This window comes from Centruroides sculpturatus, unplaced genomic scaffold (genome assembly GCF_000671375.1).
Source record: "Centruroides sculpturatus isolate CEXI.00-Female unplaced genomic scaffold, Cexi_2.0 scaffold1048, whole genome shotgun sequence".
NCBI lineage: Eukaryota > Metazoa > Arthropoda > Arachnida > Scorpiones > Buthidae > Centruroides > Centruroides sculpturatus.
In genome coordinates, this window is record NW_019385229.1 from 152,947 (window position 1) to 179,594 (window position 26,648).

The 26,648-nt window shown below is 27.7% G+C and overlaps 2 protein-coding genes across 2 annotated transcripts in view; both read right to left on the bottom strand.

Annotated features, from left to right (window-relative positions):
* LOC111636455 (thrombospondin type-1 domain-containing protein 4-like) overlaps window positions 1-13,737 on the bottom strand; it is a 100,108-nt gene extending 86,371 nt beyond the window's left edge. Inside the window, exons 1-4 of the mRNA XM_023381704.1 lie at window positions 13,733-13,737; window positions 11,918-12,008; window positions 11,734-11,833; window positions 10,529-10,665 (exon numbers count right to left, since the gene is read on the bottom strand). Coding sequence (XP_023237472.1) covers window positions 10,529-10,665; window positions 11,734-11,833; window positions 11,918-12,008; window positions 13,733-13,737 — 333 coding nt within the window. The remainder of the gene's footprint in view (window positions 1-10,528; window positions 10,666-11,733; window positions 11,834-11,917; window positions 12,009-13,732) is intronic.
* A 1,181-nt stretch (window positions 13,738-14,918) lies between these two features.
* Window positions 14,919-26,648, bottom strand: part of LOC111636458 (papilin-like) — a 16,094-nt gene continuing 4,364 nt past the window's right edge. Inside the window, exons 3-6 of the mRNA XM_023381718.1 lie at window positions 17,228-17,318; window positions 17,044-17,143; window positions 15,839-15,975; window positions 14,919-15,051 (exon numbers count right to left, since the gene is read on the bottom strand). Of these exons, the coding sequence (XP_023237486.1) occupies window positions 14,986-15,051; window positions 15,839-15,975; window positions 17,044-17,143; window positions 17,228-17,318 (394 nt within the window). The 3' untranslated portion in view covers window positions 14,919-14,985. The remainder of the gene's footprint in view (window positions 15,052-15,838; window positions 15,976-17,043; window positions 17,144-17,227; window positions 17,319-26,648) is intronic.

The following is a 26,648-nucleotide window of genomic DNA, read 5'->3' on the forward strand; positions in this document are numbered from 1 at the left end:
TTCTACAGATCGGTCCGTGTTTCCAATTGAGTCCCATAGCATCTAACCAATTAAGGCGTCAGCTTATAGCTCTGAGAAACCCAGAATCATATCCAGGTAGCTGAGAAACCACAGGAATTTTTCATAAGCGATCCGTCCTGGATACGTGGAGTCCCCATCCTCACTGCTCGGTCGCTTCCATTATGGGCTTGGCCAATCAAAGATGGGTATAGAAAACAGGCTCTCTGAGTACCCACAGGTCAAAAAGAGCAGAAAAAGAAAAATTACTTTTTAAATAAAAATATTGACAAAAAATAAAAATTTTTATTTAATTCTAATAACAAAAATTAAAATTTTTCAGGGTAAAATATAAATAATGAATTACAAAAATAAGTGTAAAAATATTTTCAATTTTCATGTAATTATAAGCACTAAGATGAAAATTTTCCAGGGCGCATTTTATTATAATTTATATAACTGACTTTTTAAGCATATTTTAATAATCTTTAAATAATTAAATAAAATAATGGAGAACGAAAGACTATTTTTTCATGAAAAAAAATTTTCGTAGTTTCTATTGTCGAATCGATAACTTCGTTTGAAAAATACGAAGACAAATAATATAATCTATTCAAATTTTATGCCGAATTGGACTGTAAAAATATCATTTTTGAGAAATTAGAAATAAAATATAAACTTTTTTACTAGCTAGAATTTCGAAATTGTGATGAGCAGAAGTAAAAATAACTTTCATCTATTGTATATTCAGTGCTATAATAACCTATACAATAAATAAATCAAATTCTTTTCTTGTTATTGAGAAATTTATGCACTTTAATACTTGAATAACAAACAAAATAGTAACTTTTTACAGAAAAAGACAATAAAGGTATCCGAATTTTCATCCGATTAGGATTGACTTGTTATACAAACATTGGAACTTGAGAAGAAAAGCCGATATTCGGATTAGTAGATAAACATCAATAAATCAAAAATCACGAACTAAGCCTACATAGAATTCAATGTAAACTGAATCTGTGAATTACGTTCTTAAAAACAATAGTTTGGAATTTTATATATCAGATGAAAAGGGTTTTTTAAATAGTTTTTAGAAACTAATTTATAATCAACTATTTTCTAATAATTATCGAGATGAAGTTCCATGCCGTGTTTTAATTATGAAATATATTAAGATAATTATTTTCATTTAAATTATTTTTATTCCCTTAAATAAACAATAAAATATATTGTACATAAGTACTTATTAAGACAGTTTGCGTAAATATTTCAAATGATGTTTCTTGTCATTTTAATGCTAAAAATATTAAAAATCATGAATTTGAAAACTACGTTTAAATTCTGTAAATGTAATATTAAATTTATATATAAATTCAATAATTCAATATCCGTTATATATTATACATATAAAAATGTTTATCAATTTTGTTTTCGATTCAGTATTTCTATCTGCTAAAGTAAACTGAAAAAGATGTTATACAGTATATGTTTTAATGTATTCCATAACTTGTAACTACGCTTAAAGAAAAAGTCATTAAAATATTTTATATTACACTAATGATGTTAAGTTAGACTTGATATTTGAACAAGAATTAATTTGAGAAGTAGCGATAGTTTTATATTACATCATTGGAATAATACAAAACATTTTAATGGCTTTTTTGAAATTATGTCCGTCGTTATGGAAAGCACATCTCTAGTGTGCATATACAGTATATGTATTCGGCATAACGGTATATATATAGGCTATATAGGGCCTATATAACAAAATCGTAACTTTCTTTTTCTAAAAATTACTCGAAAATACATTATCCTTCAAAACTATAGTTTCCATAATTTATAGATACAGTAGAGCGTCGTTTATCCGAATCAATTGGGGACTGGGGTGGTTCGGATAACTTATTTTTCGGATAACGAATCATGTACGAAAAAATATATTAATTTATCCCATGTTGAAATTTCTCTCCGTTGCGTGTCGCTTCGCGTTGTTTCGTCGATGTTAAGCCTAACGAAGACTATTGTATCGTTAAATTTTTTTTTTATTTTGTACAAACAAAATAAATTTATTGAGAAATATAAAAACAATAAAAAAATTATACTTCAGATGATAGTTTAGTATCAAAAACGTAAAATATTTGAGTAGCCCGAGAAATAGCCGAAGATTGCAGAGCCACAGCACTAGCGAAAATTTAAATTTGCCGACTAGAATGATTTCGGATAACGGACGTTTCGGATAACCAGCTTTCGGATAAACGACGCTCTACTGTATTATCTTCAAATGAAAAGTATATATAACGGAAACACTTATAAGGAAAGTATATCTCTAAATAATTTTCATTAAAATCTAAACATTCTCACTTTCCCCTTGTTAAATTTTCCAATATTCATACTAATATTAAGAATATTGGTATAAATATTGGACAATTTAACTTAATTTATCTTATTTTTCCCAATATCATCTCAAATTTTTTATCTCTATTGTAATTTAATTTAATTATAATATTTCTTAGAGCATGAAATTTATTTATTTATAATAATTACATACAATTATATCAATGTTATATACCGCACTGGTTTCCTTAAATTAAGAACAAATAGAAAAATCGCTATGATTTATCTAAGANGAAAATACATTTTCCTTCAAAACAATAGTTTCCATAATTTAGATATTATCTTCAAATGAAAAGTATATATAATAGAAACACTTGTAAGGAAAGTACTGTATATCTCTAAATAATTTTCATTAAAATCTAAACATTCTGACTTTCCCATTGTTAAATTTTCCAATATTCATACTAATATTAAGAATATTGGTAAAAATATTGGAAAATTTAACTTAATTTATCTTATTTTTCCCAATATCACCTCAAAATTTTTATCTCTATTGAAATTTCATTTAATTATAATATTTCTTAGAGCATGAAATTTATTTATTTATAATAATTACATACAATTATATCAATGTTATATACCGCACTGGTTTCCTTAAATTAAGAACAAATAGAAAAATCGCTATGATTTATCTAAGAAAATATCGCTGTAACAAAACATATGTTTGCAATTTGAATGAAATTTGGTGGTATTCTTTATCGTACCATATATTACTAAAAAAGGACAAAAATATTTGATACAAAGCATTTACCTTTTGTATTAGCTGTACAAATGAAAAAGTCATAAATTCAGATATCAAAATTACATAGAAATAAAGAGCTCAATTAGGAGTGTGGTTGCCCCTAACAGCAATGTTTCATGCTGTTCATAATGAGATCCATAGACAGCTATGCCTATTTGCAAAAACAGTTAGATGGCATCAATGCGCCTACCCAAGAGCGTCACAGACAGGCACGATAGGGAGAGCGTGCATGCTGCACTCTACACCAGACATGGACAAATGCGTCTCTTTTTGAGTTACATGTGGCTCTTGCTGAAAGTGTTAATTTCTGCTTATTATTATTATTTTTACAATTTTATTTCCACAATTTTGTGAAAATATGTTTATTAAAAAAATTCAATATTTTGTTTTATATTATATTTATATTATATAATAAAATCGCGGTACAGAATTGCAATACAGAATAAAAAAAGTACAGAACTGCGGCTCCCATGCATTTTGCAAAACTTACATTTCGGCTCAAACTGAACTCTTGCTTGCCCACCCCTGTTCTATACGGATATTACGGCCTTGCAGTATAAATGTCACATCATTTGTTGCTGCATACGACGAACGAAGGGATACAAAATATTGTTGCAATGCGACTTAATGTGGAATATGGAAAACATTTCCATCCGACATAACGGAGGCGAGAACCAGACTTGCAGGTCATCCTCATCCAATTAGAGCGACAAGCTACAGTATTACGACTTATTGACAATAATATTGGCTGCCAGCTTTGTAATAATAACGTTAACAGTTAATAGACTAAGATGAACTCGATGATCTGTACCTGAATGTTTTACTTCGCAATAATATATCTGCACTGAGCAGATCAGGTTTTACACTCTTGCGCATTTGTATAAACCTATGCAAACGAACTCGAGTGCATTACGTACAGTACATCGATGCTATATACTTTGGCCTGTAACATATCCCAGTTTCGTGCATACTGAACTGTACTTAGCCAACTTTTCGCCATTTTTCCATTTGTTCCTTAATTTATGGAAATTAGTATATTAAAATAATTCCATTACGATATTAGATTCAATTATTCTTCATATTTCTTAAGGAAAATGACATTACTAGCATCTAACATGTACTTCAAATGAAAGAAAATTGCTTATTAATTTATTATTATTACTGTTTACTATAATAAGCTAAATTTGATTAAACAATTCTTAAATAAAAATAAATACTAAAATATATAAATTTTAATAAATTAATATTCCCGAAGGCTAATATCTTGTTTTGGAACATTAAACCAATGAAAATGTAAACAATGTAATATTTATATAATTACTAATTCTCTAGATATTTGACTTTATTATTATTTAAAATTTAAATGAAAAGTCGCTTTCTTCTAAAATATAATTTCTAGAAGAAAATAAAGAATAAATATTTATAAAATTAATTTTTAATATGTATTTAATACAAAACAAAATTCTAGACACAAAAATAAAATTGTCCTAAAGAAATTTCTTTTCTTCTTAGAATCAATACACGCAAAGAAATTATTATATATATTATATATTTTTTTGTTTCGCTTTGGAAAACTAGTTAAAAATAAACAAGAGATGAAAATTTATACCCTAATGTCTAGGGGTAGATAGGTCAAACAGGGAACATCAAGGAAAGCTCTAGAGATAGAATATGCTTTCCTAAGACAGAGTACCATCGTTAAATGAAACACTTATAAAAAAATAAAGTAATCACTGCTTAATTTATGAGACTTACAGTTCTTTGATAGTAACGTTCTGGAAACTCGTATGGCATCATGGAAGCGTGTCGCGCTTCCTTCAGAAAGGGTCTAGTTAGATTCTTCTTTGGTGTGTCGCTCTCATGCCTTTCTAAATTGTTCTAACTTAAGGATTCCCGTCAACAAAATAAAAAGAATTAAACCAATATATGCATATATTCGTTAAACCTTTTTGTAATCTATAAATTACGTAATTAAAAAATTGAAGGTATAATTTAACGATTAAAAAATATATTTGCCTCAGTAATAATACAAGCATCATCTACGATCTGTGTCATAATATTTCAACTGAAAAGCCAAATGTTTTACTTCTTTCTTTAATGGAGATGTCAACTTTCAATGAAAAAAATACTCTAACAAAGATACCATCGCTGGTATATAATCAATTTTCATCTCTATATTGCAATTTATCAAGTGGTATAACCATGGTTGGAAGATTGGCCCGATTTCCTTTACTGTTTGATAACACCGGAAACTTTTTATTTTATAGTAAGTTCGATAGATTTTGCTTCAGTTTCAAAAGCATTATTATTGATATTGATACGAGCAATTCATTTTCTATAAATATATTTTATTTTTTTACGATCGAAATATCTTCATTTTAAATTAATTAATTTAGCTTTTATATTTATATTTACATAATTTTAAAATCACATATAAAACATATTGAACAAAGCTTATTTCTCATAGTCTTTGTGATCTCAGCAGAGAAAAGTTTTAATTTCATATAAAAATTGTACATTCCCGCTTTAGAAATAGATATCCTGTTTCGACCAGATCCTCATCCTAGCCTTCATGTCTTTGATTTTTTTCTCTTTCCATTTACAAGACATCTTTATTAATTCCTACGCATGTCTTCATTGTGCGTATTGTTCCTGTTTCAGTTTCTTGTGTGCTGTTCATTGTTCTATTGATTATGCGTTACATCTTTTTCTTATTTCAGGTATTCGTTGCTTCATTTAACCTTGTTGCGCCTATTTTTCTGAAAACGTTTTGTTGTCTTTGTCTTTCGTTTGCTTGTTTCTGTCCGTGATTGAATACCCACGTGTAAAATTTAAATTAATATAACATTTGAACTTGATATATCTGAACAATCAATTTTGTCTTTAGACAAGTATACTACAGTATGCAATTAATTTCATAGATTTTCACTGAATTTTGCACGTTGTTTGTAATAATTTCAATAAATTTTATTGTAAAAAATATTTTAAGAATTGAAATTTAATTTCTCATTTAAATTTTATAACAGCTTAGATAATAATATGAGCGTTCTTCTCTACTTAAATACAATAAAACATTTTCTAAATAGAAACCTGCCATAAAGGAAAAACGAATCCTTTTTCCTTTATGGCAGGTTTCTTTGCATATCGTGCGATTGCTGTTTATACAGGTATTTACTTGAAATTTATTAAAATGATAATCAAGAAAATTAATTTATAGAAACATTAGAAAACCACAGTATAATTTTAAATATAATTTCTTTCGACTGCTTTGCTTCAGTTCTTCGCGAAGGAAAAATCCTGAGTAAATTGTCTGATTAATTTAAACAATTAGTCATTTACATTCGCTAATTTACCTTCTTTATGCTGTAATTTTTTTTCAAAAAGACTTGATTACATCATTCAAAAAAGAAAATACAAAAAGAACGTCTAAAGATTATAATAAAACGAATAGTGTAAATTTTCGCACGTGGCATAAATTTCATAACAAATTGTTAGATTTTTTTTTAAATTGATAGAAAATTTTTAAAACACTAATCCACATAATTCCAAGCAAATAAATTATCCGTGTCATTCAGGAATAAACTTGCCTGGAAGTTTTAAAAAGATAGATATTGAGTCATAACCTTTATATAGTGTTATCGCTAAAGTGCCGTTTGCTGTCGGACAGAGAATAACTTTTTTTGTTTGGCCTTTAGACATTCTTCAAAAAAGTATGAAATCTGCTTTTAAAAGCTTTGAAAATAAAGTTCATACTTTCTAGAGATTAAATTTAACCTTACAATCCACAAGTTTCCAGCGGGATAATATTAAATTTTATTGTTGCCATAAATAGTAAACACTTCATTCATAAAACTATATCGAGCACTTAAATATATTTATACTTTAAGAAAAAAAATATAATCACAACTTCCCATTTTTATAGTAAGTTATGTATAATTAATATGCTTCCGTATGCAGCAAATTACGTATACAGCTTATAAATATGTTTTATAATATAAATTATATTTTTTACAATAATTTTAACAACGGAAATTAATGCTTTAAACTTCTAAGAAAAACGGAATATTTAATCGTTGACTTAATAGTAAATACAGGAACAACAAAATGACATTTTATATTTCGAATATTAGTATATAGGGCATGTAAATGTGCACATGGGTAAGACGGGATCATCGAAATAGGAGACAGGAAACGCCCTTGTCTACTTCATCCATGATAAGAGACCGAGTGGTTTAATGTCGACCTCTTATCTGCTTGAAGTGTCGCGTCAGACATTGGATACCGTCTGTCTTATGTTATCATCCGAAACAAATGGGAAAGACAAAAACTAATAAATTAAGTTTTATAAGAGATGACAATATACAAAGAAATCTGAATTTCCCATTCGAAAAGAAAAAAAATTGGCGAAAAACAAAAGGTAACTTGAAACAAGACTTTAAAAAAAATGCATTTATGTTTAAAATACTTGAAAATAAATAATTTTTAAGTATTTTTTAAACTGAGATTAATATAATAATAAAATGTAATTTAAAAGTTTCTCATTACTATTTAAAATGTATTCGAATTTAATGATTTTTTTTTTATTTAGCCGTGAAGTATGTAGGTCAATAAAAAAGAAAATCTTCGATAAAATAGAAATCTGATATTTTCAATTTATGTTTTCAGGTAAAATATTGTTTTCTGCCTCTTTTTTTTCTATTCTGTTGAAAAGAAAAGTAGATTATCTATACAGTAGGAAATTGAAATTTTCTTTTACTAAGCTGTAAATGGTATGAAGAAAGAGACATCGGGTAAAAGGATGAAAATACTCGTAATAAAGTTTCCTCTTGTCCATAACGTTTATCAACAGTGAAAGAACAGAGGATTATTGATACATTGAACCATAGAGGATTGAGAGGTGCAAAAGTTTTGATATAATATAAGCGAATAATGGTTGATTGAATAAGAACTGCTCACCTTAAGAAAGATATCAAAATTCTTTCAACATTTCAGAAGCGAGATAATTTAATTTAGCCGACGTCGTTCCACGAGAATAAACTAAATAATATTTAGAATTTTAGATTAGTTTTAAGTAAATCAGGTGGGAAAAGATGAAGATGTAATGTCAAAAGCCATCATTTTCTCAAAGAGATTATTTTGAATCTGTCATCTGATTTTTTAGTTAGTGTGCATCTTAATTAAGTATCGCGGATATCTATATAATATTCCCCAAACTTATTGAGAAACCTTTTAATATAAATTTTAATATAGTTAGACGAATCATAAAATATGCAAAAAACTAAAATTGTTTACGACATATTCGTTACTTAATATTTTCTATCGTTTTTCTAAATCGAGTAAAAAAAAGTTATCGTTTTTTATTATTAAATTTTATTATTTACATTCTACACACACGAAACACACAACACAGCACACAACATACGTGTATTGAACATTCTCAAAGTTTTGTTTTGAGAATTAAAAAAATGTTTATAAAATTTCAAAAAGAAATTTACTTGGAAAAAGATTCGAAATTCAAAACTTTAATTGAAATATTGTTTATAGTAACTTAAGAGGGTGACATTGACTTTAATTCTAAGGGAAGTTTGAATGAAAACTAATGGAGAATACGGACATTCACCTCTTCCTTTATATCTATTGGTGACTGTTGCTATTTATAGTTCCTGATAAACATTGTCAATGATTGAATCAAAGAACGAAGGATTGTAGTGAATCGTCACAATAGTTTGATTATCAAATTAGCTCGGCGGTTGATGTGAACTTTCCTACAATTCGACAACTATTCTTTAAACTTCTAATCTAGCGTTAATTAATTTAATTTTCATGTACTCACTCAAACATAATCGTTTTGATTAGAGAAAATCGCTTCGATTGCCTCTGGCGTAACATCGTGATAACTTTTAAAACAAACAGCAATCATTTCACACTTAAAAAAACAAATTATAGATCATTTAGAACGAATTGATTACAGAAGTTCATTAAGTTAAATAAACATTATTACACTGCAATGTTCAAACGTAGTTTATAATCCGTGTTGTAACGAACGAAAGGCAAATTACCGAAACACTCGCCATTACACTTTAATAATTTTAGGAAATTTACCCAAAGTTACGAATTATTATTTCTTCTAAAATAACTTTTCAATAAAAAAGTATTAATAAATTTATAAAAAATAAACTATTCAAAAATATATTATGATAAAGCTATTATACGTGTCATTATGTCATAATAGTTGTGAATATAACAATTCTTGTCCTGTTAGAAAAAATAATGTAATTTAATCGTACATTACAGATGTTACATAATTTTAAATAACCTCATTTCATTTTATACAAATATAATCGATATAAATTATAGAATATAATTTTGTAGTGCAATGCAAGTCTATGTTGCTACTTTTTATTGTTTCTAATGTCTATTTAGGGCCTCTGCATAGATCTGCCTAGGAGATGCCTCCCGGAAGGAATTTCTACGGGAAACTGAGCCCTATTTAGGTGATACACACGTTACAAAAACCCGGAAAACTCCACGTGGCCAGACGTCAGTCAGGCGCGAACCCGCAACCAGTATTCTGTGGTTTTATCTACTTTTCCTCTTGACATCTGAAGCTTCTATAGTTAAATTAATTGCAAATTTAAACAGAAGAGAATTATTAGAAAAACACATAAGGTTGTTTCTTCATAAATACAATATGCAATTTTAGTGCAAAACAGATATTATTTTAATCCGAATTTATATTTACAATAAATTTTGCAAATAAATAAATAGTAAATTCAAACAGAAAGCAATTGTTTGTAGTTAAATCAAATTTAATTTAAACAATAGCAATTAATATTATGGTGTAATAGTTTAAGGAAAAAACGACTGTAGAGTCTTTTGCAATATTTGCAAATCTTAACAAAAGTAATAATAAAATTTTAATGAACTCCATAATAATTGGAATTCTTTCTAGATTAAGAAATTTCTACAGCAGTAAATACATTAATGCATTCGCACTTCTAGTAGAGGGATGAAAATTTTATAATTGAATCCTAATTTTATCGATTACTTATCCAAATCATATTGTGGTTTTTAAATCTTCATTTTATACATGAATAGGCTAATTTGCAGAATATCCCAAAAGTCAGTTAACCGAGTCAGCTGTTCTTAAAATCGTCTTAAAATGCATCTGAATTATCTGACTTTTAGCAATTTCTATATATATATATATATCAATATATAAGAATTATGAAACACTGAATTTCACAAAATTATAATAAAACTTTAAATTAATTTTGTTTTGAAATGATTTCAATATACCAGAATTGATTAAGAGCAATTGAATTTACATATTTATACAGTGATTTATCCAATTTTTTAATTGGTATTCACCACTTAATAAAGGTTTAGAAATATTACCTTACATTGTCCGTCCACGCAGATCTTGTCCTCGAAATTATTTCCCGAGCAAGATGTTCCGTCTTCGACTTTATTCAAAAATGTCACGAAAAAGTTTTTATTAGTCGGACGACAATTTAATTGACAATCTTCGGGTGCTAAAATTAAAAAAAAAAAACTTATTAGAACTAAGCTATTAATGTTAATCATAAATAATTTTTTTAAACAAGATTTCTCTTAAATATAATACTTTTAATACACTATGGCCGAGTAGATAAAACTACCGAACACTGATTGGTAATCGTCATGGGTTCGCGTCCAACAACGAGCTGGCCACGTGAAGTTTCCCGAATTTTTGTCACCTGTCAACTAAATAGGGTCATTTTCCATAGAAAGTCTCCCTTGGAAATACCCCCATAAGTAGATCGCCCTTTGTAACGTTTGCGTAGCCCATCAAAAAAAAACAACCTTTATTATTTCATTTACAGCTATAAAATTATTTTGTTTGTATCTTTTACTAAATTTATCATAATTAATACATAAATTAATATCTAAATCAATAATAGGAAACCATTTTAATCGGAAGGCCGCACCCCGTTTAAGAGTGATCTGATAAGGATGCGTGTTATATAGGTGTGTGCTGCATAAGTTAAGTTATACATTTAACATAAGAGCTAAGAGCTTGTAATAAATAATAAAGCAAAATGACTAAAAATATAATTTAAAATATCATACTATAGCTCATAAGACATTTTTAAAATTAAAATTTAATTAATTTATCTAAAAAGTAAAAGAGCAAAGAATGGGCGACAACGTCCTAAAGGCCGCAATTTCTTCATCTCTGATCTAGACTATTTTTAATTTTAGAAATTAGTTTTGCAATATAAAAATAAGAAAAACTAAAAACATTTTCATTAAAATTTACATTTATACTAATTTATACATGTTGAAATATATTTCTTTTTCTAAATTTCATTTAAATTTACATTAAAACTTTTGATAAATTTATATCAAAATAATCCACAAAAGACCCGAAGCAATTTACTACACTAATCGTAATTAAACTTTTAATGTTTTATAAGTATCTAATAGTCAATTACTTGCATTTTACTGAAAAGTAAACAGTTTGTATATATATTATGTTTAATAAAGTAACAAATTTAAACAATAAGTTATTTTGTTAGTTTATTAACATTATTTATTATTCACTGTTCCTCCAAACTCACTCTTAAGATAAGGAATCCATTTGTAATACTGATCTTGATATATTTTCGTATCAAAATAAGAACATTGTTGAGCACGATAATCCTTAGGATCTGGGCAATCCTGTAGAAAATGAATTTATTTGATAATTTATATGGAAACGTTATAAAGTACGAAAATTAATAATTTTAAAATATTTGAAATTACCTTTTCTTGGCATACAACATAACGCTTTTTAATTCCAAAACATTTTTTTCTTCTTAATTGCGACTTTTGTAAGTAATTGACTTCGGTTGTTCTAGAAAAATATCGATAATATTTTAATAAAAGTTCTTACTTTTTGAATTATAATGACATATCAAAACTTTTTCTAAGATAAAAAATGAAAATAATTACGTGGAAATTTCCAGTTCCCATTTAAAGTTTAAAACTTTCTTTTTGTGCTCATGATGATCAATTAAATAGCGAGGTAATTGTCTTTTTTCCCCCCTTTTAAGTAAAATTTTCGAAAACTTATTGTCACGCTAAGCAATTTTCTTCCTGTTCTTAGTATATTTATATTTAATACTTAACGTAACGAACTATTAATTGGTAATATTTAAAAAACAAATTTATTAATATTATAACACATAATCATCTGAAATGTTCAAAATTAGATAAAACGAAATCAGTTTTTACGAAATATAAAATAATTCGTGTAAACTGATTGTAACTTAATTTTCTAGTCTATATGATAGTGCAACTAGAACCGATACTGGGAGTGGAGAAAATCTGCATTCATCCCTGTACCACTATGGATGTAAATACTAATGCAGTGAATGAAGAGTAAAGTCTTAGATATTTTATATAGTGTGTATAAGTGCATTTGTCACATTAAATTTTTTCCTGTACTTATTTGACTTCTTAATTTATTTACTTACAAAGCTCCCTTCCTAGTTACGCTACTTGTTTTATCTCTCGAGTAAGGTGGAGCAGGGGCCTAATTCTGGTCANGCGTCAGACATTGGATACCGTCTGTCTTATGTTATCATCCGAAACAAATGGGAAAGACAAAAACTAATAAATTAAGTTTTATAAGAGATGACAATATACAAAGAAATCTGAATTTCCCATTCGAAAAGAAAAAAATTGGCGAAAAACAAAAGGTAACTTGAAACAAGACTTTAAAAAAAATGCATTTATGTTTAAAATACTTGAAAATAAATAATTTTTAAGTATTTTTTAAACTGAGATTAATATAATAATAAAATGTAATTTAAAAGTTTCTCATTACTATTTAAAATGTATTCGAATTTAATGATTTTTTTTTTATTTAGCCGTGAAGTATGTAGGTCAATAAAAAAGAAAATCTTCGATAAAATAGAAATCTGATATTTTCAATTTATGTTTTCAGGTAAAATATTGTTTTCTGCCTCTTTTTTTTTTCTATTCTGTTGAAAAGAAAAGTAGATTATCTATACAGTAGGAAATTGAAATTTTCTTTTACTAAGCTGTAAATGGTATGAAGAAAGAGACATCGGGTAAAAGGATGAAAATACTCGTAATAAAGTTTCCTCTTGTCCATAACGTTTATCAACAGTGAAAGAACAGAGGATTATTGATACATTGAACCATAGAGGATTGAGAGGTGCAAAAGTTTTGATATAATATAAGCGAATAATGGTTGATTGAATAAGAACTGCTCACCTTAAGAAAGATATCAAAATTCTTTCAACATTTCAGAAGCGAGATAATTTAATTTAGCCGACGTCGTTCCACGAGAATAAACTAAATAATATTTAGAATTTTAGATTAGTTTTAAGTAAATCAGGTGGGAAAAGATGAAGATGTAATGTCAAAAGCCATCATTTTCTCAAAGAGATTATTTTGAATCTGTCATCTGATTTTTTAGTTAGTGTGCATCTTAATTAAGTATCGCGGATATCTATATAATATTCCCCAAACTTATTGAGAAACCTTTTAATATAAATTTTAATATAGTTAGACGAATCATAAAATATGCAAAAAACTAAAATTGTTTACGACATATTCGTTACTTAATATTTTCTATCGTTTTTCTAAATCGAGTAAAAAAAAGTTATCGTTTTTTATTATTAAATTTTATTATTTACATTCTACACACACGAAACACACAACACAGCACACAACATACGTGTATTGAACATTCTCAAAGTTTTGTTTTGAGAATTAAAAAAATGTTTATAAAATTTCAAAAAGAAATTTACTTGGAAAAAGATTCGAAATTCAAAACTTTAATTGAAATATTGTTTATAGTAACTTAAGAGGGTGACATTGACTTTAATTCTAAGGGAAGTTTGAATGAAAACTAATGGAGAATACGGACATTCACCTCTTCCTTTATATCTATTGGTGACTGTTGCTATTTATAGTTCCTGATAAACATTGTCAATGATTGAATCAAAGAACGAAGGATTGTAGTGAATCGTCACAATAGTTTGATTATCAAATTAGCTCGGCGGTTGATGTGAACTTTCCTACAATTCGACAACTATTCTTTAAACTTCTAATCTAGCGTTAATTAATTTAATTTTCATGTACTCACTCAAACATAATCGTTTTGATTAGAGAAAATCGCTTCGATTGCCTCTGGCGTAACATCGTGATAACTTTTAAAACAAACAGCAATCATTTCACACTTAAAAAAACAAATTATAGATCATTTAGAACGAATTGATTACAGAAGTTCATTAAGTTAAATAAACATTATTACACTGCAATGTTCAAACGTAGTTTATAATCCGTGTTGTAACGAACGAAAGGCAAATTACCGAAACACTCGCCATTACACTTTAATAATTTTAGGAAATTTACCCAAAGTTACGAATTATTATTTCTTCTAAAATAACTTTTCAATAAAAAAGTATTAATAAATTTATAAAAAATAAACTATTAAAAAATATATTATGATAAAGCTATTATACGTGTCATTATGTCATAATAGTTGTGAATATAACAATTCTTGTCCTGTTAGAAAAAATAATGTAATTTAATCGTACATTACAGATGTTACATAATTTTAAATAACCTCATTTCATTTTATACAAATATAATCGATATAAATTATAGAATATAATTTTGTAGTGCAATGCAAGTCTATGTTGCTACTTTTTATTGTTTCTAATGTCTATTTAGGGCCTCTGCATAGATCTGCCTAGGAGATGCCTCCCGGAAGGAATTTCTACGGGAAACTGAGCCCTATTTAGGTGATACACACGTTACAAAAACCCGGAAAACTCCACGTGGCCAGACGTCAGTCAGGCGCGAACCCGCAACCAGTATTCTGTGGTTTTATCTACTTTTCCTCTTGACATCTGAAGCTTCTATAGTTAAATTAATTGCAAATTTAAACAGAAGAGAATTATTAGAAAAACACATAAGGTTGTTTCTTCATAAATACAATATGCAATTTTAGTGCAAAACAGATATTATTTTAATCCGAATTTATATTTACAATAAATTTTGCAAATAAATAAATAGTAAATTCAAACAGAAAGCAATTGTTTGTAGTTAAATCAAATTTAATTTAAACAATAGCAATTAATATTATGGTGTAATAGTTTAAGGAAAAAACGACTGTAGAGTCTTTTGCAATATTTGCAAATCTTAACAAAAGTAATAATAAAATTTTAATGAACTCCATAATAATTGGAATTCTTTCTAGATTAAGAAATTTCTACAGCAGTAAATACATTAATGCATTCGCACTTCTAGTAGAGGGATGAAAATTTTATAATTGAATCCTAATTTTATCGATTACTTATCCAAATCATATTGTGGTTTTTAAATCTTCATTTTATACATGAATAGGCTAATTTGCAGAATATCCCAAAAGTCAGTTAACCGAGTCAGCTGTTCTTAAAATCGTCTTAAAATGCATCTGAATTATCTGACTTTTAGCAATTTCTATATATATATATATATCAATATATAAGAATTATGAAACACTGAATTTCACAAAATTATAATAAAACTTTAAATTAATTTTGTTTTGAAATGATTTCAATATACCAGAATTGATTAAGAGCAATTGAATTTACATATTTATACAGTGATTTATCCAATTTTTTAATTGGTATTCACCACTTAATAAAGGTTTAGAAATATTACCTTACATTGTCCGTCCACGCAGATCTTGTCCTCGAAATTATTTCCCGAGCAAGATGTTCCGTCTTCGACTTTATTCAAAAATGTCACGAAAAAGTTTTTATTAGTCGGACGACAATTTAATTGACAATCTTCGGGTGCTAAAATTAAAAAAAAAAAACTTATTAGAACTAAGCTATTAATGTTAATCATAAATAATTTTTTTAAACAAGATTTCTCTTAAATATAATACTTTTAATACACTATGGCCGAGTAGATAAAACTACCGAACACTGATTGGTAATCGTCATGGGTTCGCGTCCAACAACGAGCTGGCCACGTGAAGTTTCCCGAATTTTTGTCACCTGTCAACTAAATAGGGTCATTTTCCATAGAAAGTCTCCCTTGGAAATACCCCCATAAGTAGATCGCCCTTTGTAACGTTTGCGTAGCCCATCAAAAAAAAACAACCTTTATTATTTCATTTACAGCTATAAAATTATTTTGTTTGTATCTTTTACTAAATTTATCATAATTAATACATAAATTAATATCTAAATCAATAATAGGAAACCATTTTAATCGGAAGGCCGCACCCCGTTTAAGAGTGATCTGATAAGGATGCGTGTTATATAGGTGTGTGCTGCATAAGTTAAGTTATACATTTAACATAAGAGCTAAGAGCTTGTAATAAATAATAAAGCAAAATGACTAAAAATATAATTTAAAATATCATACTATAGCTCATAAGACATTTTTAAAATTAAAATTTAATTAATTTATCTAAAAAGTAAAAGAGCAAAGAATGGGCGACAACGTCCTAAAGGCCGCAATTTCTTCATCTCTGATCTAGACTATTTTTAATTTTAGAAATTAGTTTTGCAATATAAAAATAAGAAAAACTAAAAACATTTTCATTAAAATTTACATTTATACTAATTTATACATGTTGAAATATATTTCTTTTTCTAAATTTCATTTAAATTTACATTAAAACTTTTGATAAATTTATATCAAAATAATCCACAAAAGACCCGAAGCAATTTACTACACTAATCGTAATTAAACTTTTAATGTTTTATAAGTATCTAATAGTCAATTACTTGCATTTTACTGAAAAGTAAACAGTTTGTATATATATTATGTTTAATAAAGTAACAAATTTAAACAATAAGTTATTTTGTTAGTTTATTAACATTATTTATTATTCACTGTTCCTCCAAACTCACTCTTAAGATAAGGAATCCATTTGTAATACTGATCTTGATATATTTTCGTATCAAAATAAGAACATTGTTGAGCACGATAATCCTTAGGATCTGGGCAATCCTGTAGAAAATGAATTTATTTGATAATTTATATGGAAACGTTATAAAGTACGAAAATTAATAATTTTAAAATATTTGAAATTACCTTTTCTTGGCATATAACATAACGCTTTTTAATTCCAAAACATTTTTTTCTTCTTAATTGCGACTTTTGTAAGTAATTGACTTCGGTTGTTCTAGAAAAATATCGATAATATTTTAATAAAAGTTCTTACTTTTTGAATTATAATGACATATCAAAACTTTTTCTAAGATAAAAAATGAAAATAATTACGTGGAAATTTCCAGTTCCCATTTAAAGTTTAAAACTTTCTTTTTGTGCTCATGATGATCAATTAAATAGCGAGGTAATTGTCTTTTTTCCCCCCTTTTAAGTAAAATTTTCGAAAACTTATTGTCACGCTAAGCAATTTTCTTCCTGTTCTTAGTATATTTATATTTAATACTTAACGTAACGAACTATTAATTGGTAATATTTAAAAAACAAATTTATTAATATTATAACACATAATCATCTGAAATGTTCAAAATTAGATAAAACGAAATCAGTTTTTACGAAATATAAAATAATTCGTGTAAACTGATTGTAACTTAATTTTCTAGTCTATATGATAGTGCAACTAGAACCGATACTGGGAGTGGAGAAAATCTGCATTCATCCCTGTACCACTATGGATGTAAATACTAATGCAGTGAATGAAGAGTAAAGTCTTAGATATTTTATATAGTGTGTATAAGTGCATTTGTCACATTAAATTTTTTCCTGTACTTATTTGACTTCTTAATTTATTTACTTACAAAGCTCCCTTCCTAGTTACGCTACTTGTTTTATCTCTCGAGTAAGGTGGAGCAGGGGCCGTATTCTGGTCACTGTCTCTGGTCTCTCGTCTCTCGCAAGCAGGTCGCTGATTGGCTAATCATTTGGATTAGCCAATCAGCGACCGGCTTGCAAGAGACGCGAGACCAGAGACAGTGACCAGAATATGGCCCCAGGTCCCGTAAGTCCCCTCCCTGGTTACGTTACTAATTCTATTTCTCGAAATTTTCATTGGATTAAACCTAATTTTTAGCTGTCGGTTATATTACGATTTTTATTTTTATTGTATCTGAATCATACAGACCAGCTGTCCCCAACCTTTTTATCGCCGCGGATTATTTTATAGCGAACTATTTTATAGCGGACCGGTCAACGTTTGATATTTTACTGCGGCCCACTGAGGGGGGACGTTGATTGTTTATATTTTAGATTGATTTAATTTAATAATTTTAATTTAATTGTATTTAAACACGCCTTTAAAATAAAATACAGTTACACCAAAAAATGAACATAATGTGATTTAACATTTTAACTCACTAGAACGCTAAATCAATGAGAACCCTGAGCTTGTTTTTTTGCAACAAGACGGTTCCATCTGGGGATAATAGGAGACAATGACACCCGAAGTGTGTTTCTTATGTCCAGTTTATACCGTTGTTCCGTCGTCCATTAAAAGTCGCACAAATCCCAGAGAAATATACCATAGTAAATAGAATGGAAATACCAGTAATTTAATGTTCCTTGGGCGGCCCGGTACCATTTGATCCACAGACCGGTACCGGTCCGCGGCCCGGGGTTGGGGACCACTAATATAGACTATATGTAATTTAGAGCATAATTAGTTTTATTTCATTAGTTTGTTTTAAACGTTAAAAGCTCGGCAATGTATCAAGCTATTAAAATAATCGTAATAAATACATTTAGTTGGAAATACATTAAAATGCGAAACTTACTCGTTAGTAGACAACTAAAGAGAAAAATAAGTAAATTTCTATATTGAGCATCATGAGCAATGTTATGCAACAGATTATTACGATATAATATGAACCGATCTTCAATAAATATGCATCGGACTCGTTAAATGCCAAAAAATCCAACTTTATATATGCAACATACTCTATAATTAGAAAAAACCCTGAGTTACTTTTCAAATTTTTTGGAAGAATTATAGTATGAACGAAAATTCGAAAATTATGTAGAATATCTTTTTGCAATGTTTACATAGTAGCATTTATTTATGTATAAATCAACTATATCCGATATAGTTGATTTATTGTATTGTATATACTGTATTGTAAACAAATACAGTATGTATTTATTTATAATACGTAAACAGAATATGAATACGTACCGTACATTGCCGATGGCAATGAATATCGCCACATTCTCTCCATATAACAAACAATGTTTATACTATACACTATATACCAGTGTTTCTCAACGGGGGCGATATCGCCCTCATGTGGGCGTTTTTCCATGTTGAGGGGGCGATTAGTAACAATTTATATTTTTTTGGGGGGGAGAAAAACAATTTTCTGGGCGATATAGTAAAACATTATATTAATAATAATTAGATATTTTATTCGTTATATCGTACAATAATTAAACAAATAACATTATACTAATCACTAGTCTATTCAATGCAGTACGCATTTGGCGTTAGCCTTGTCCCTCGGCATCGGAATTTTGTAGTGAAGGGAGCGATATTACGTAACGGTTTTATTGAAGGGGGCGATACTACGTTGAAGGGGCGACGATTCGTTAGAGGTTGAGAAACACTGCTATATACGATAACATTTCTTATACAGTATATCGAGCAAATCATCATAGTTGGTCTTAAGCACTTGACAAAACCTTTCTGTTTACGTCCTAAACGAATTAAATTACATATCTTAACGACTACAATTGAACCAATATAGTATATCGTTTTTTTTTTCAGTTAAGTAAGGATAATCCCGAAACCACAAATGATCTCGTTCTCCTTCCTTAGCTCCACAATTCGCCAGATGTTAATCTGTTCGACATTTGGAGTTATACATAAAGTTAAAACAGTAAAGTATTGCCATAACAACAAGCTTTCGTAAATTGTGTTTACATAAACAAATTGCCATTTCTATGGATATTTTAATCATGTTTGAAATTCGCGCAATGCCAAAGATGTTTATATCAAATAGCTTTCGTGTGTCTCAGTTTTCTAGTTCCTAGTTCTAGTCATTATGATTGAGTTAAAATAATAATTTTACATTTATCAGACAAGAAATCATATAAAAATTACATAGTTTATTAATCTGAAATTTTTGTATCCCTAATATTCTTCCACTTCAATGGAGGATTAAATCAAATGTAAGTTAAAATAGATACCGAGAACATACAATAGATTATTTTTATTTACGCAAAATTAAGCAATTATTTTTGGGAAGTAACGATATTATATTGGTGTAGCAAACACACTGATGTGAAGTATTAATTAAAAGCTAATATCCCATAAAAATGTACTTATTTACATACTTAAACAATGTAATTTCATGGGTAAAATATTTAACTCGTGAATTGTCATTTGCATGTTAAAAGTAAATAATAAATAATTTATTATTTATTGTAATTCTTTCAATAAACAGTCCAAGGAACAAGCCATTAAACAAGCTCCTGCATTTGAATATTCTAACAAAAGATACATTATTTTTCCTCTATTTATTTACTTATAATTTTGTTATAAAGTATAATAAATTTCCTACATTTTTCATAGTACTTTCTAACTTTTCACTTCACAAAGTCCAATAATTTCTACAGTCTGAATGTATTCATCATCAGGTAAATACCGAATATATTCAATAAACACAGTTTAGCTCGTAAAGTCTTTCCAACCTATCTATATTTTGGGTGGAATTAACTATTAAGAACATTATCTCTTCTTTTGTACATTACAAAATAACAAATCCATTAAATTCTTATGAATTTATATTTCAAAAAGAATAAACACGAATAAATTATTTATTTAACCTGGAAAAGTATTTGATTTTTCTTTAAAGTTCTCTCGATCGATACGAATCGGCGAGTTTAGTATAAACACGAAAGGAACATTAATTCAAGTTTTCACATGTTTATACCGCACATTGAATATTTTTTCCTACTTTTTCACCTAAGAAATCTGTATTATTCATTGATTTCTTTCATATACCAAAATTCTTTCGTAAATTCTTCAATATATATGTAATCCGCTAAGTCCTGGAGCAGAAATTCACGTTAACTAACTCGAAGTTTGCAGATAGACAATAGCGCATACATTGGCAATTTTGAATATTTGAAACTCTGCATAGATATTAGTTTCCTCATTCAGAATAATTACTGTAGTTAACTTTACGCATATTTTCATATAACAAGTTCCATTAATCATATGAATGATATGAATTATACATCTGAGATAATAAAATGTTGATTATTAATCGAACGTTTTACTTTCAAATATGTTCTGAAATATATTCATCTAATTTTGGGATGTCTATATATTTTCCAATTAATTGTGATATAGTTGCACAATTGCAAACCCATTAAACAGTTTTGTCCCCCAAGTCTGGCAAGTTTTAATGAGTTTATAATGCAAAACAGTGCAAATCATATTGTTTGTAAGCCCCTTTAGAGGTTTTGAGCTTTTAACATAAAATATCATTTACAAGCAAATTTAATTTATGGTTTAATATATGTAGTCGTATAAATTTTATCGTTAAGATTTGTTAATATATACTTTTAGTAAATTACTTAAAAGATTGTCTGTGTTATTGATTATTTTTCTTTTCTTTCGAAAAATATAAGTCCTTAGGCAATAAATCATGTTTATCATTACTTTGAAAGAACACGACGAACATGTTCTGTTTGAAAACGTTTTATTTCTTTGTTTCAGAGCAGCAAATGTCAATTTGAAGTTTTTAATTTCTTCGCTCGCCATCGATTTGTTCAATTTCCATTATCCATAATTGCTAATTATCTTTCTTTTCTTTGTTTAATATACGTTCTAACCTAAGTGCTCCTATTTTTATAATGTTAAAATGAAAAATCTTAAAGCTACTGTTTTGTACGCTAAAATAAAGAAATTAAAGCTTCTTAAGATAGCTTCTTCATTATGTTTTTGTAAAATAAACTATTATTAATTTACTTTACACACAGAATATATATCTGTAGATAACGCTTTGATGTAACAGTTACTGATATTTGTTCGAAAGTTTATACGTAACTTAATAGGTATAATATAGTTATTAATAAGATCGATATAAGTAATTAATTTTATATAAACAGTAATTATTGCAAATGCATTGCGAAGTTTCAACATACATTAACATGTCTACAGTTTCTAAGTATTAATATAGGTAAATTAATTTGGATATAAATCTATCATTTAATCGCAGTTTTCGAATTATAATTTCAATAAGTAATTAATATTTAATCCTAATGTGTATGCTCGAATATTCACTTTATACGCAAGATAACTTAATATTCCTTTAAAAGGAATTATAAATTTACGACCATTCTTATTACAGATAAACTTAAAATCTTCAAATATGAATAATTTAAATGAATAAATTTCTATTTAGATCAATCAATGCCAGCTGGGCCAAGTTTCATTATTTATGTCTAATTTAGAATATCAATCTAGTATGACATCACTATATTGCTATTGCTCGATCTACATTTGTGAAAGAGTAGCTAAGTATTGATTTGTTTGTTTGTTCCTGTACAGTACAACAGAGTTACAAAGCCTTAATGAATAAAACAAATTGTTCCTGTTTGTTCGAAGCGATTATAGTAATTGATGTAGAAAGATAATAAATGAAACTTCAGTGAAAAGGGCATGCCACGTACATGCGAAGATTGCAATTTCAAATATCTCTTTAAAACGAATCTATTAATTAGAAACAATTATCTTAGAATTTATGAATAAATAATAAATACTTCGAACAAACAAACTTATAAATGTAGAACTTGCTTAAAATTTTATCCAATTAATCCTTTTAGATTTTCATTTCTGGGATAATTCTTTTGTAGTTAGATACTTAGTAATATTTTATTTTCGCAATATAATTTGAAAATTTCTAATAAAATAATGGAAAAAATGTTTATAATCTCGTTTTATATTTAAACATATTTGCTTAAAATGAAAAATCTGAATCGAAATAATCTGTAATTATTATAGCAAAAATCTGATAAATTGTTATCCTATCTGCTCAGCATCCACTTTCTCCTTCCTCTCTCTCTCTCTCTCTTCCTTTCTTCAATCTAGAGCTCTAGATCCTCCACCCCTCCAGTAGATTAAGTAATACAGGGATGATGGTTACCCCACCCCTCAATTACTGCTAAAAATCATCATTTATAGTCTCCTAAATTTAATATCTACATTAATTTTAAAGCGATATAATACGATCTCTCATTTCAACAAACCTTGCTGAATTGTTTAAAATTATTTGACTTAAAATCGATTACTTCCAAATATAGTGAGGTATAAGGTTCCAAATAGTCACGTGCATTCATATAATGAAGATTGTCATTTCTCTACTAGTTTATCAGCAGAATGAACAACGAATAAAAGATATAATTCATAGAAAGTAGAATTTGATATCAGAAGCATTTCTTTCTCCTTTCTTTTTTTAAAATAAATATTAAACCTAGTTGTTTGGTAGGTCAAATTTTGAAAAGTAAAATTGGAGAGAATCTTTTGAATTCATAAAAGAACTTCAACGAAGATTAGAGATCAGATATTTTCAGCGAAATGATAAAGAGAACAAGCATTTAGCTGAGCTAGCGGAGGAGTGAAAGGTATAACGTGGGTGTAACGAAGCAATTAAGGAGATGAGGACAGACAGTTATCATCGGACAACGATTATAAATTTTTTATGAGAGAATGTAGGTGGCAGTAACCGGATGCTAATATCTTCCTGGAATCACTGGATAAAGATTGTTTTTAATCATAAAGATTCTGCTGGCAATTAGAGATACGAGCTATAAGTCCATTCTCTTTCCTCTTATTTATTCTTCAATTCCCAATAGATAGTGTTAAAGTTTGTTTTTCGTAATTAATTTTCGGTTAATTAAGTGTTGCGTTCAACTATAATGGCCCTTCGGAGAATTAAATGCTGGAGATTAATTGTACAGTACTTTTATTAAAATTCAACTTCTTGAAATAAATTGTTATATTTTTAGAAGAAAATTTGTGCAAAACTACATGAATACTCACATTTAAAGCAAATTACAAACTATTTTAAGATATTTTAAATTGTATTAATAATTCTTTTTAAGAGTAACGTAATCAATTTTCTAATTTATTTATTATCGCTGTTTCAAGGGGCGGTTTTGGGGTGCACGGGGATTATTCCCGAGTAAAGCCTCAGGTAGTAAAAAATTTTGTAAGGCGCATTGTTTCCTTTCTACGCCTCCTCTAAAGACTTCTGAATCCGCTATTGATTTTTTCCCTCTTATAATTTTAAATTGGTTATTATAAGTTAGTTAGTCTGCGAGACAACAACTCTAAAAGAACTTTTAATATTAAATCAATTTTTTAAAGTCTTATATTAATTAATCTAAACCAAGGTTAAATAAAATTAGATGATGATTAATTTTTAACTTACATAATAAACACTGCATTTTATAAATGTCATATTTATTGCCTTTTAAACACAATTAAGCATAAATTATTTTCTTAGAACTTGTGTACTGAAAGGATTAATCTGTAAAGAATTAATTAATAGGTTTCGTGGGAATAATCTACCGGATCTATTAATTTTGAGATTTATTTAAGCTTACATCTGCGCTATGCCTTCAGTATTGAAATTAGATTCTCCGGTATTTTTCTATTTTTGTAAGCAATAGCATGTAATAGAATAAAATTTATGTATAAAGACCATATCCAAAACAGACGCACTCGCTAATCCGGAATACTCCCTCATTCTTTTTATATCTTATTTGTGTTTCTCTAAATGCACGTACAGTACAGTAAACTTGTAATATTAAATTTAATAAAGAATTAAACATAAAATTACTGTATAACTGTACGTAAGTTCACAACCGTAAAGGAGGCAACAGGTGATGTCATTCATTGCCTGTAGTAATCCGACACACATTGTGTGAGGAATGGCCGGATTAGCGAAAGTCCAGTGTACTTATAGTTAATTCTGTTGCTACGTTATCTGTCTGTAATATTTGTTTTTTTCCCCTTAATGTAATATTGTTTATTAAAATTATATTATAAAAAGCATTTAGATCGGTAATTGTACATTTCTTTCATTGTTTACTTACATTTACTTCCTTAATTAGAAGAGAATTGGAAAAATATTTTACTTTAATAAACATTTCATAATATATATTTCATTTTGCCAAAATGAATTAAATAAATCACATTATCAATTCAAATCATTATACAGTAATTGCAGTCTTATTAAATTACTGATTTCTTTTATTATTGCTATTATTTTAATAAAGTTTACTTATTTTCTTCCATGTTTTCACAAGAAAATATTCAAAGAAAATAGCTCTTCTAAACACTTATTATTGAAAATATAAAGAATTAAATACACAGAGATTACAAAAGAAATAAATGAAACTAAATACAGTATTCATTTTATATTTTGATAATTTTATTAAACTATTATCTATATGTTGCTATGAATATCATAAAGACACACATTTAAAAAATTTTTTTAAATTTAAACTTAACATTAAAATAGGAGTGTAAACACAAAGAAATATAAAATTAAATTTTTAAAACTGTATATTTAACTATTATAAATTTGCTATAAGTAAAAAACTATTAGTGTATCAAATTTACTTTTGTAAGTTAATTCTCAAACAAAAAATTGTTTGCAGTTCAGCAAAATTTTAGGTTATTTTTCACTTTATAAAACTATGATACGTTTAATATGTCTTATACGGGTGTTTAAAAAGTATTCAGCATTTATATGGTAGATAATGCGCACTGAACTGAGCTAAAAAGGAAAAGTACAGCTCGAAAGCGCAATCTTTTGAGATAAACAATTCGACAAAAACATAGAATTTTTGAGAATTCGAGACTCTAAAATGCCAGGAGTGCACGGAAATGGAAGTAGAACAGGTGGAGCACCTTCCGTAAATATCGAGGAAAAGATTTGGAAAGATTATTCTATCTTTCACGTCGCAAGCGACATGTAGAAGCCGGTAAGTCAATCATGTTGCCAGCATATAAAAACTGTTAATATCTTAGAAACGACGAGTTTTCGATCTGTTTACTAAGATTTTTTTTACTCAGTATGGTGTGTACTATCTACCATTTGGATGCTGTATACTTTTTTAATACCCTGTATATAGGTATATAACATTAAGTAACAACTATAATTGTTAGCAAATTAAAAAAACAAAAATATACAGTAAAAGGCATTCCTGTAACTAATATGAAGACCTAGATGGGTAATTTAATCGCGATTATAATCAAAAAATACAGCAATTAAGAAGACAAAGTATTTTAAAAGATTAAGTCAAGACTATACTTAAGTAGCATCATTTTACAATAATTACATTAATTTTATTGTATTCTAATTAATACTAAAAAATCATTTAGGTTTATTTGAGTTATAAAGTTCATAAAATCACCAGGAAGGTGAAATTTCGATCGTTTATTCATGTATTTAAACAGAAGAGTTATATATATAATTTTAGCTGTTACCCGCGACTT